The 12,321-nt window shown below is 52.3% G+C and overlaps 3 protein-coding genes across 3 annotated transcripts; 2 read left to right on the top strand and 1 right to left on the bottom strand.

Annotated features, from left to right (window-relative positions):
* Positions 1–2,127: 2,127 nt before the first annotated feature.
* Positions 2,128–4,035, top strand: NEUTE1DRAFT_130227 (uncharacterized protein; the record flags this gene model as incomplete). The annotated part of the gene is made up of 2 exons (XM_009853504.1): positions 2,128–2,989; positions 3,218–4,035. The coding sequence occupies 2 exons, from the start codon at positions 2,176–2,178 to the stop codon at positions 3,721–3,723; spliced, it is 1,320 nt and encodes a 439-aa protein (XP_009851806.1).
* Positions 4,036–7,035: 3,000 nt separating this feature from the next.
* NEUTE1DRAFT_117232 (uncharacterized protein) lies at positions 7,036–7,290 on the bottom strand (the record flags this gene model as incomplete). Its single annotated transcript, XM_009853503.1, has 1 exon — positions 7,036–7,290. One exon carries the CDS (start codon positions 7,265–7,267, stop codon positions 7,088–7,090), a length of 180 nt encoding a protein of 59 aa, XP_009851805.1.
* A 331-nt stretch (positions 7,291–7,621) lies between these two features.
* NEUTE1DRAFT_130226 (uncharacterized protein) lies at positions 7,622–10,313 on the top strand (the record flags this gene model as incomplete). The annotated part of the gene is made up of 3 exons (XM_009853502.1): positions 7,622–7,878; positions 8,095–8,664; positions 8,725–10,313. The coding sequence occupies 3 exons, from the start codon at positions 7,875–7,877 to the stop codon at positions 9,954–9,956; spliced, it is 1,806 nt and encodes a 601-aa protein (XP_009851804.1).
* Positions 10,314–12,321: the final 2,008 nt, after the last annotated feature.

The following is a 12,321-nucleotide window of genomic DNA, read 5'->3' as shown; positions in this document are numbered from 1 at the left end:
ATGCCCACGTCAATGCACCTTCCAGTTCAAGCCGCTTGCCGAAACAAAAAAAAAAGACACGGTCAATTTCTCCTCGGAGGACACCGACCGAGCCGAATCTTTTCCATTGACTTCTGCGTGGAGGTAGCCCGGTGTCTATCCGACTCCTATCCCGGGCCTGGTTCCTCGCTCGATCACACATACTTCAGCTTTGTAGGTTGTCTTCTCTCAGCTGTCTCGATTAGAAACCCAACTCCGAAACCCTGGAAGGAACACCAGAAAGAACCCCCGTTGACAACCACGTTGATGCCTGCTGCCTTGCCCTCTCCTTTTGTTTTTGTCTTTTTCTGTGCTGCCACAGATGATGAAGGCGTCGTGCCAACAATTCGCGCGCTCAGCCGCTCGACGCTGAAAGGCTCCAAGCTTAGTTGACTGCCGGCGATGGAACGGGCATCCTCACTGGCATCCACATCCTGACATTGCGCAAAATCACGTATTCATCAAGACATTCTCCGGCTGTGTAACCTAGTACTCCATGTAACCTTGAAGTCGTGCGCATATGACCATCGTCCATGGGTTGTTGTTGATGGCTCTAATTGCCGTCTGTCATTCATGTAACGTCTTTCGCCTCAAATCAGCCAACCAACCAACTGAAACCAACTCAACCAAACCGGAACGCGGCAACGATAGGCAATGGAGGTGCCTCGCCAATTGTGGTTATCGGCATATCATTCAACTTTTTTTAATGCAAGCCATCGAATCAAACCAAGCCAGTCAGGAAGGGTGGCGCGGAGGACAGGTTTGATGGCTAGCAGTGACTCCAAAAAAGAAGGTGTGTAGGACTCGCTGTGGGCGATTGATTGATTGATGGACAGCAGAAATGACCGTGACAGAAAACGGCGCGGGCGGGCGCCTTCATCCACTCATGCATGCCGACACTAAAAAGTACCGCCACGGCAGGCCGCCACCATTTTCAGGTAAAGTGTACTGTAGTGCTGATTCTTCAACCGTCGTCGATTCAGACACGCGCGAATGTGTAACCTCACTCTTATATTTCTGCAACCGTTATAAACGAGAGCCTCACAGCCAAGAGACAGCCAAGAGATGACATTGCGGCTCAGACTGCGACGTAAAGGGATCCCGCCAAGGCGGCTTTTACAAGAAGCGAGAAGCACTCACAGCTATCCAATCGCTCTCGTTCGGGAAACAACCAAGACTTGTTGACTTCATGTCTATCTGTCTAGACTCAAGTTAGGTTTCTCTTCTAATGCAGCTCCCTCCCACATCCCGCCTTAAGACATCTTTCTTCAACAGCTCGCATCATCTACAGGGGTTTTCAATCCATTCGTTAGTTCCGTTTCTTGTGTTTAACCGAGGCGGTGTGAACCATGGAAATTGTGTTTTGCAGACAAATCTTAGGTTGAGATTTTGTTAGCGCGAAACCCTGCAACTTCAAAGAGATGATGGGATTGGGGCGGTCCTATACTCTATTGGTCCAAACCGAATTAAAGAGGAGGATAATTGCCAAGTGTCCCACATACCTACATCACACCTATCCATCGAGCTATCCTCAAAGTGAGTGCTGAAGAAAGAGTTCTTTGCAAGTCACACGTGTAATACCCTGGTGGTTAGAGGGTTGTACTCCGTAGTTGGCTAGATTGACCGAGCGGTTACTTGTTTCTCCAGGCTTTGTCCTGGCAAGAAGCTTGGTACCCCTGAATATCACCCATGTCCGGATTTATCCCCACGCTATACAAGCCAATTACCTTGTTTTGCTGTGTCTGGATGCTACGTGGGGTTTCGGCCTGCAGGTCTCTATTCGAGGTGTAATTGGCGCCGAAAAGCGTGGGGATAAATTCGACATGACGGAGTGCCTGGAGATATTGCGGTACACTAAAGAAAGTGCGGACCGAAAGGCACATGTGAGAGGGAGCTTCCGTGACTGGATCATGTTGAGATTGAGGTCACATAGATAAGCTTCGAACCCCGGAAGTCAACCACAGTCACCTTCCAAGAAGTGCTCCTTCCTCTTTTGGTAGGTTCTTCTTTCCTGGTTTTCATATGACTTCTTCGCTCGCTTCCCTTGTGATGATCATCATACTATAAAACCAGAGACGTCCCTCGCTCCAGGAAAACACTAAGCAGCCAGCCCTCAGCGCGGTAGAGATCCAGGTATCACAAGCATCGTTAGTCACCATGGTCGCCCTCACCAACCTTCTTCTCACCACCCTCCTCGCCTCCGCTGGCCTTGGGTCTGCCCTGCCCCCGCGCATCGGCAACACCGTCATCGAGGCTCGAGAGCCGGAACTGCCAGTCAGCGGCCGCAAAATCACGCTGCCCCAGCAGAAGAACCCGCGCTTCCACAAGTTCAACGGCGCCCTCTCCGTCTACAAGACCTACCTGAAGTACGGCGCCCCCGTGCCCGACCACCTCGCCACAGCCGTCGCCAACCACCTCGGCATCTCAGTCGAGGAAGTCCTCAACTACGCCAACACGACCGCCAACGCCCGGAGAGACCAAGGCTCCGCAACCGCCGCCCCCATTGACCAATCCGACTCGGCCTACACCACCCCCGTCTCCATCGGCACCCCCGCGCAGACCCTGAACCTCGACTTCGACACGGGCTCCTCGGACCTCTGGGTCTTCTCCAACTCCCTTCCCTCCAGTCAGAGAGCCGGCCACGAAATTTACAACCCCAGCAAGTCATCCACGGCCAAGCGGCTTAACGGCGCCTCTTGGGATATTTCATATGGCGACGGGTCGTCATCCAAGGGCCAGGTCTATCTGGATAAGGTGACGATCGGAGGCTTGGTGGTTAGCAACCAGGCAGTCGAGACGGCGCAGCAGGTGAGCCAGAGCTTCACGGCCGAGACGTCTATCGATGGGCTGGTTGGGTTGGCGTTCGGTAGCTTGAATACCGTCAGGCCGAAGCAGCAGAAGACGTGGTTCGAGAATGCGATCGGCCAGTTGGACCAGCCCTTGTTCGCGGCGGATTTGAAGCATGAAGCTTGTAAGTTTATTTCCCTTTTTCGCTTGACTCGAATCGGTTCGGCTGGGCTAGATCACACGTCGTCAGCCCTCGGGGAAATATGGGGAAGCTCAGGGACTTCCAGCAATCCGGGGTTCCGACACCGGAGACACGCCACCTGACCGGATTTCGGCGACCCTATCCGAACAACCATGTCGATGATCTGAGCTTATCTTTGTTCCGTTACTGACAACCCTTCGCTCTGAACAGCCGGTACCTACGACTTCGGCTTCATCGACCCCGCCAAATACACAGGTGACATCACCTACGTGCCTGTCAACCCCAACCCGGGCTACTGGACTTGGACTTCGACGGGCTACCAAGTTGGCTCCTCGCCCTTTGTCTCGCAGTCCATCACCAACATTGCCGACACGGGCACCACGCTCATGTACGTGCCCGACTCGATCCTGCAGGCGTACTACGGGCAGATTCGCGGCGCCACCAACAGCCAGTCGTACGGTGGGTATGTGTTCCCCTGCTCGACCGAGGCACCGGACTTCACGTTCGGAGTGACGGACGAAGCCACGATCACGATCCCGGGTCGTTTCATCAACTATGGGCCGGTGACGGACGACGGCGAGACGTGCTTTGGTGGCCTGCAGACTAGCAGCGATGTGGGCATCAACATCTTTGGCGATGTGGCGCTCAAGGCGGCGTATGTGGTGTTTAAGGGGGGTGACTCGCCGAGTCTGGGGTGGGCTTCCAAGCAGTTGTAGGCGTCTTGGCTGTTTGACGGTTGACTGCCGACCTGTCAAGTACGAGGGAAACACTTGGCCCAAGTTAGCATGATGTTACTAGTATCCCGTAGTGTTTATTTTAGCCAGTCAGGAGCGATCGGTGGGTTTCGGGCCCTTTGGGATGCCGAGATGTTTGGTGTTCTCCGATGTCGGGCAGTCGAGGTGTAATGTTTATGAGGTGCAACACCATGGAGGATCAGAAAAGCCGTAGGAGCCTCTTTCACCTAATTCTATGTCCAACAACCCAACTCCATGTCCATGGTGCCTTGTGGGTGTGTATACAGTGTCCAGAGTGAATATACTCTTCCTTCCTAGTCTGTTCCTGCATGTTGTCGCGTGGCCGAGGATGGAGTGCCACATGGAGACGGGGCAGATGATCCTCCATGTCTTGCATGTACACTATGTGCCCGGAGTTTGCATCTGGGCTTGGAACTCCAGATGGTGGTGACTCACATGCCTGCTGGATGTTAATCAGCGGAGTTGGATGTGCCAATGGACCTGTCCGTCGTCTTGGTTCCCCCCGTTGATACTGTACAAAACAAGCTGCCCTGCCTTAGTTCCCGGATCTAGTCTAAGCCCTATGTATCACAGGGGGACCTTCCTGGCGGGGGATGATCAAGCGAAGCCCGCCCGCAGGTGTTGATGGTCCAGATGGTGTGTATGTAAACAGCTGAGATCCGAGAACGGACCTGAAGGACGACTGGACGGTTCGGTTCGTCTTGGTGATCGTCGTTACTCGCTCGGGGCGCCATGCCAAGGTCTTGGCTCCCCCGATCTCGCCCTGCGTTCGATAGTCGCGATCGATGTTTCGATGCAGACGGGAGCGGGAGGGGAGCGGGAGGGATGTGATGTGATGCACCAGACTTTTGCGCGCGGAAGATAAGGTAAGGCTTGAAGCTGTCACGCCGCCGCGCGGCGGGCGGCCCGCAACGGAAGCCAAGAAATGTCCGTCGGGAGGGAGGGAGTATTGGAAGTTTCTTTTTTGGTGACTAGAAGCTGTGATAGATAACGTAGTGGCGTGGCAATGAAATTAGTTCGGGGGAAAAAAAAAAGCTTATTTCGACAACACCAACAGCAACAGTAAACATGGATGGATATCATCACTACCTAATTGCTTTTGGTGTTTTGCTGCTGCTGCGAATTAAGTTGTCTTGGCATTTTTGATGGATGGAGAAAAAAGACGTTATGTAGTTGTGTTCTAATTCCGCGCCATGTGCTCTATAACCGATGAGGACCGCGTAGGACCGTGTACACCCGACGTCATGTCGACGGAACGAAGACCGCTGTTAAATTGAATGTCAATGGGTACACTAAACCCCGAGAGAGACGGACGGACCAGGTGTGCCCGGGGCAGGCCGCAGGACCCTTGTGGTGATTTGGGATTATGAGTGAGTGGGTGGAGTCGGGAGGAGGATGATTCTTCTTCTTTTTGGTACATTGGTAGATATGGTATTTGCCGCCGTCGCATTGATCGATATGGGGCCTTCGGGGAAGGAAGGGAGCAGGCGGCGCATACCTATCGGGATGCGCAAAAAAAAAAAAAGTTGGGGAAGCGAAGATCTCAAAGAAGAAGGTTATCGATAGACAGAATACTGTTACGTACCTAGTTTGATTGACATGGCAATCAATGATGTCGTGCACAGTCAATCATCATCATCATCATCATCATCATCATCATTTTCTTCTCTGGACGACACGCTCCATTAGGACTAGACTGGACTGTGACTGATGAAGCCTTTTTGGATGTCTTTGCTTCTGTCGACCTCCCGCCGCGGCGAATGGAAGGACCGATTAGTTTTGATGAGAGGTAAAAAAAGGGTCCCCCCGGTGTTGTTGGGATTGTCTTGGCTTCCCGTCCACTTCCATTCTGGAGAACTGCCGCCGAAACCGCTGCTGCTGGCCATGCGAATTACCGTGACCGGCGCGCGGTACCGACCGGATCCCTTGCTCACATTTCAGTGTACATGTCTGTTGTGTTAGAATACATAATCACACCCCGTAATCGTCAATGCTGGTCTTGTTCCCTTGGTCTTTTGGATCATAGCCGATACAGGCACCGAGAGAATGTTAAATTACAGGGTCGAAGATCGGTGTTAGGGCTGACAACCATTATCTATATCCACTGACTGTCGGTCTCACCAACGCAAAATAATCAATCACAGGCGGAAAAAGATGGGATGAACGGATTTATCGTGTGTGTGTGTGGAAATTCGGGCATGGCGGACATGTCGAATGCAAGTCACTGGAAAAAGAGGCAATTGTGTGTGAGAGGGAAATGTCCCTGTCCAGTACCAAGAGATGCAGCCGAGGCAGCCTCAAAGAACAAAGTGGATCTGCCAAGCGGAGACGACGTTACATGGAGGTATTCTCCCGGCCGGCCGGCATTGAACGAACTAACAAAGAAGCCATCGTGCAGTAGCGCCCTTTGCCCCTGAAGAAGTAGTGTAGGGGACGTAGCGCACGTAGCGCTTCGTGACGCAACAAGTCGGAATTTGCGTCTGGTAGAGGTAAACAACGTCCGCTGTGTTTCCGGATGGTGTGTTGTGTTCCCGCTTTTCAGGTTTGCCCAACCCTTAGGTCAGTATCACCCCGCGATAGGGAATATCGCACACATCATAGTTGATGTAAGATGGTTGGGTTATTTGCGAGTGAGTGGCGACAACCCAACCTGACACCTTCCATATTCATGATACCAACGCAGGAATAAGCTCATGGCGGCATGCCCTATGCGTACTAGTATACGGAACTGTACCCCAGCAAATGCGACAGCATCAAATCAGCCATGTCAGTGATAAGGTAGGCACCTCTCATCCCGTCCAGTGCGAGTGAGCGATTGTCGGCCGACAAGTGTGGATATGGTGAGTGTCCGGCGCGGCCACTCTGACTGTGTTGCACAAAGCAAGCCCTATTATGCGAGCAATTTGGGTGTGCGTGCGGCTGTCGCGTGTATAGGTAGCAGTGTTTTCTTGATATGTATTTGCATTCGCCAATGCGTCACAAGTCAGTCATGGAACGAGTGGGACAAACGCCCTTCAAAGGACACATTGATCCATTGCCACGCCCATCTTCGAAAAGATCTGGAGCCTCTTGTTGTTAGCTCATCAACGGTGATGAGGGAGGCCACAAGTCGTATTGCAAAGCCCGCCGGCAGAAAAACGAGTCGAACCTGGACCAACCTCGGGATTCGTTATCCATACAGTATCCATCCACGGGCTCCACCCAGCAGACCACGGGTTTCACGGGTCCACGCTGGCATCCTTTGGCTTCCCAGCACCGGCTGGCCTGGGAGGTATACACGGCAAGTGGTTCCCGGCTGTCTGGTGTGTGATTTGTCAATCTTGCCTCAGTTGGGTGGGACAGGCCCGAAGACCAGTCGACTGATTGTCGGTGAAAAGGCGACTTTGTCCATGATAAGGGCTTGCGTGCTTGCGAAACAGACAAAACGGCTCGCGCCTTCCCCCCCCCCGGCCTCCAGAATCGGCGCTGCCAGTCGAGCCAGTGGAAAGTCGCTACGGTGCTTCATGCCGTACAAGGAAGGAGGATTGCGGAGGAACCACTTTCGACCACCTGCCAAGCCCCCGGGAATCAGGGACATCCCACGGTTGTCGGTGGTCTCCCTCGTCTCCCACACATGGATCTCGTCTCGCGCGGTGGTGTGCTTGCTGACAGTGCTGTGCTGACAATATCCTCTTTTCTGCTTCACGCCTTTCCATCGGGCCCTTCCCTCTGTCGCCCCGCAGTCCTTCCTGGCTTTCCCTTTCCAGCCCTCGTGGTCGCGTGCTCCCGATGTGACTCTGCTCTGCTCAAGGACATGACTTGGTCTCGTTTTTAACTCGGCGACTCCCCCGCGTCGAGTCCATGGCTGCTTCCCCAGTTTCTTCGTGACCCTTCTCCCCATTTCGAGTCTCCTCGACAAGAACGGACTCTTGTTCATCTCATTCGAGTCGCAGTCTGTGACCGGTCAGGCAGGCAGCTCAACGGTCCTCGACAGGCAGGCTCTCTCCATATCCACTGTCCTTCCAGTCTCCTCCCCCTCCCCTGCCCTTACCAGAGGCCAGAGGGTTGAATTTTTCCTTACTGGAGCGACTTGGAGACAGTTTACGAGATAACAACAACACCAAAAGTCCACAATGGGTATGTGTCCTTTCCATGTTCGCATATGTATGCATTACACATACATACATATGCTGTTGCTTTCGGTGTGCCGATTCCCGTCCCGAGTGTTACCTTGGAACACCCGATTGCATCAATTTCCCTCCTGGTCGCTTCTCATCTTCAGCTTCTTTCTTCATCAAGCCATCACCATCTCAAGCAATCTTGAATCACCAGACTAACACATGGCAAACATAGCTACGGCAGAGATTGTGGCTGCTGATGCCAGCTCCAACTATGACTTGGAGAAGCACAACACGGCCAGCACCACGCAGAAGCACATCCCCATTGAGGACGACTATGAGGGCAAGCCCACCCAGGAGGAGCTCGACACGCTCCGCCGTGTGCCCGGTAGTCTGCCCATCATTGCTTATATGATTTGCATCATCGAGTTCTGCGAGAGAGCGTCGTACTACGGTGTCCAGCCCCTTATTAGCAACTATGTCAACCGCCCCCTGCCCCAAGGCGGCAACGGTTGGGGTGCTCCCGCCCGTGGCACTCAGCAGACTGCCGGTGCCCTCGGTATGGGCCAGAGTACCTCCAACGCCGTCACTCAGTCCTTCTCCATGTTGGCTTATGCCCTGCCCCTCCTTTTCGGCTGGCTGGCCGACGCAAAGACTGGCCGCTTCAAGCTTATCTGCTGGGGTGTCATTGTCTTCGGTATCGCTCACGTTCTCCTGATCGTTGCCGGTGCCAAGAACCTCCTTGCCGACGGAAGCTCCAAGGCTCCCTTCTTCATCGCCGTCTACATTCTCGCCTTTGGTGCTGGTGAGTGAACAACACCCTTGAACCAATCCCAACGAGTCCCTGCTCACTGACTCCTCACAGGCATGTTCAAGCCCAACGTCTCTCCCCTGCTCCTCGATCAAGTTACCAACACCAAGCCCATGATCAAGGTGCTCAAGACCGGCGAGCGCGTTATCGAGGACCCCGAGGCCACCACTGAGCGTGTCATGTTGTGGTTCTACCTCATGATCAACATTGGTGGTTTCATGGGTGTTGCCACTGCCTACTCCGAAAAGTACATTGGCTGGTGGCTTGCCTTCCTCATCCCTCTTGTCCTTTATCTTCCTCTTCCCCTTCTCCTGTGGTTCCTCCGCAAGCGCCTCATCCTCCACCCCCCCGGTGGTTCCGATCTCCCCAACGTCTTCAGGGTTCTTGGTGTCTGCCTCCGCCGCGGAGGTATCAAGAAGATTGGTCGTCACGGATTCTGGGAGCTGGCCAAGCCTTCCAACATTGCTGCTGCCGGCCTTGAGGGTACCTACCAGACTCAATGGAGCGACCAGTTCGTTGAGGATGTCCGCCGTACATTCCAGGGTACCGGTATCTTCTGTTTCTTCCCTATCCAGTACCTCAACGACAACGGTCTCGGCTCGGCCGCTAATTTCTTGTCGACCATGTTGAGAACGGATGGTGTCCCCAACGACGTCATCTCCAACTTTAACTCTCTCAGCATCATTGCTACTGCTCCCGTCCTCAATTACGGCTTGTACCCTGCGCTTAGACGGCTCGGCATCCACTACGGTCCCATCGCTCGCATCACCACCGGTTTGGCCCTGTCCACCCTCGGCGGTGTGGGCTACACGCTGCTCAACTACTACGCCTACAAGCTGTCTCCTTGCGGCGAGTACGGTTCCAGTGACTGCACCATCGGCACCGGTGTTGCTAACATTAGCATTTGGTATTTGGCTATCCCCTTCGCCATTGGTGGTATTTCCGAGTTGTTTGTCAACGTGCCTGCGTACGGTATTGCTTACTCGCGCGCTCCTGTCAACATGAGAGGTCTTGTCTCTGCCATCAACCTGTTTTCCACGGCTGTGGCCTACATCATCGGTCTTGCCTGCTCTTCGGTTGTTACCGATCCCTACCTTACCTGGGACTTTGGTGGCCCCGCCATTGCTGGCGGTGTCCTCACCATCATCTTCTACATCACCTTCAGGCACATCGACAAGGAGGAGACCGTCTTCTCCCAAAGAGAGACCATTGAGGCCACTCCTGTCGAGGATTCCAGCAGCCAGGTTGGCGAGAAGCCCTCTCCCGTTTATTCCGAGAAGAAGTAATAGCACAGCTGTGCATGGGCTAGGAGGCGGTTACCCTTTGGCCTTATCGACTTTTCTTCTTCTGTATGCGACAAGCGGGCGGTCCATTTGACATGGGCATGTTGGTAATTTCGGTGGGAATTGTATTATTTATTTTGTGATGATTTGGATAGTCATACTTGGCGCATCTTGCATGGTTGGATGATCGGTTGGGTGGGTTCGGAAACTCACGGCATATCACGTCATGAAGATGATCATGATAAAGGGCGGGCCATTCGGACGTAAATTATGACTGGTTCGAGGATGAAACGACCGCACATGTACATATAACTAATGATACCAAAGAAGAACAAGCTGTATAACAGTACATATCTGAGATATTCGCCTTGAGTCCTGGTGTTGTCCTCTGTGTTATGAAAGAGTAGTGTCAGCCTGAAGAATACGCTTTTGGACGGACCGATCGCAGTTCGTCTGAGGGTGCGGTGCAACGTTGTGTCCCAATCGTGGACTATAGAAGATATGCAGGGGACGAGAAAAGGAGGTTGACATACTGTAGCCATGCGGCAAAGCTGACGCTTTTGAAGTTCTGCGCCGTACCATACGCTTACCATTGAGAATATGGGGGGAATTGACCGAGGGCGTGGCACAACAGAAACGCGCTTACCACCCTCGAGTGTCAAGGAAAAGAACTAAGAGCTGAGCGAAGCCTGGGGGCACAGGACACTTCTACAGAGACGAGGCTGAAACTTTAAATTCAAATCTGGTATGTACTTCAAGCACATTGGGCCAGCCTTTTGTTTTTTTCTTTTTTTCGCCCATTTGAAGCCAACATAGATGTGATGGCAGTTATTCCGAGTTGACGCCACGAGTGTGCAGCGGCCGCTTAGTTGGAGCTGGGAAACTGAGCTGAAGCAATGTAAAAGTCGAAGGACAACAATAAAATACTAGGTAGGTAGTCAAGTTCCATTCGATCCTCTTCTTCTTATCACTTTCCCTTTCCCTTTCTCTTCTGTTTCGCCTTCTGTCCATTCATTTGTTGTTGTTGTTGTTGTTGTTGTTGTTACATAGTAGTCATTTTTCCTCTCTCTTTCTCTTTCTCTATCATGCCGGAGCGCCCAGCCCCTAAAAAGCATCCGTCTTCAGTCACAACTAAATGTTTTGTCTGACCCGTTCATTACTTTACCCAGCCGGCTTTTTAGCTTCTCGTTGTTGCAGTCACTCACTCACTCACTCACTCCCGCCGCATCCACGATGATGCTCGCTATCGCTTACCCTGTCAATGCTTCTCCTTTTTCTTTCTTCTGCTCGTATTGATAAACCCTGTTGTTCTATTAGCCGCCACTACTACTACTCCCATCGCGGAGAGGAGACGAGTTGGTGAAAGCGAAGAAGAAGAAGAAGAAGAAGAAGAAGAAGAAGAAGAAGAAGAAGAAGAAGAAGAAGAAGAAGAAGAAGAAGAAGATCGGGACGATTAGTAAAAATGCCGTTTACCTACCCTACCCTATTGGATCGACGATGTATTCATTTGCATGGTGGAGACAGAGAGGGAGGAGGACCAGACGGTTCGCTTTCGTTGGTGTTATTTCAGGTGCACATGGTGGAGGGGGATGGGGATGGATGGATGGGTTTGAGTAGGTAGGTAGGTAGGTAGGTATATTGCTCGTACGTAGGTCATCCATCATATTTTTGTTCTGTTCTCTCCCTTTTGTGCTCCACCATAACGTTAGCCGTACAATTTACGGCGATGATGAAGATGAGTAGGTGGTGACGCCCATGGGGGGTCAAAGTGGTGAATGAAGATGAAGGAAGCAAGCAAGCGGGAGGTGGTGTGATGCTGATACTAAAACTGATACTGAATGATACTAACACTCCCCACACCAAACACATCCATCCATTCAATTGACAGACTAGGTAGAGGTACGTACGGCTGGATCGTAAACACCGCCAAAAAAAAACCTCTCTCCCTGTGCAACGTCTTCCAGCTTGCCTACCCTCTCTTTTCCAATGGGCATACGGCTCCGGATGCAATGAGCCATTACTTTGACATCACGTCCGCTACTAATTCCCTTCCAGTTTCTCTTTCCCTTTCTTCTTCTTCTTCTTCTTCTTCTTCTTCTTCTTCTTGGCTGCAACTACGTAAGCAATACAATACCGCCGCAGCAGACGAGAAAGGGTTCAGTTTCCAGCCGTCTCAGCAGCTGTCACAGGGATCGATCGATTCATAACAACACGCTCGCTCGCTCGCTCACTCACTCTACGACCGACCGACGATGAATTTGTTCCCATTTTGGTTGAAAAGCCTGTCATTCGTTGTGTTGGTAATGATTCCCGCTTCTCTTTCATTCTATCTTTCATCTCATCTCATCTCATCTCATCTCAGACCCCC

Source organism: Neurospora tetrasperma, assembly GCF_000213175.1.
Source record: "Neurospora tetrasperma FGSC 2508 unplaced genomic scaffold NEUTE1scaffold_4, whole genome shotgun sequence".
NCBI lineage: Eukaryota > Fungi > Ascomycota > Sordariomycetes > Sordariales > Sordariaceae > Neurospora > Neurospora tetrasperma.
The sequence above is the reverse complement of the archived record's forward strand: the minus strand, read 5'-3'. Positions and strand labels throughout refer to the sequence as shown.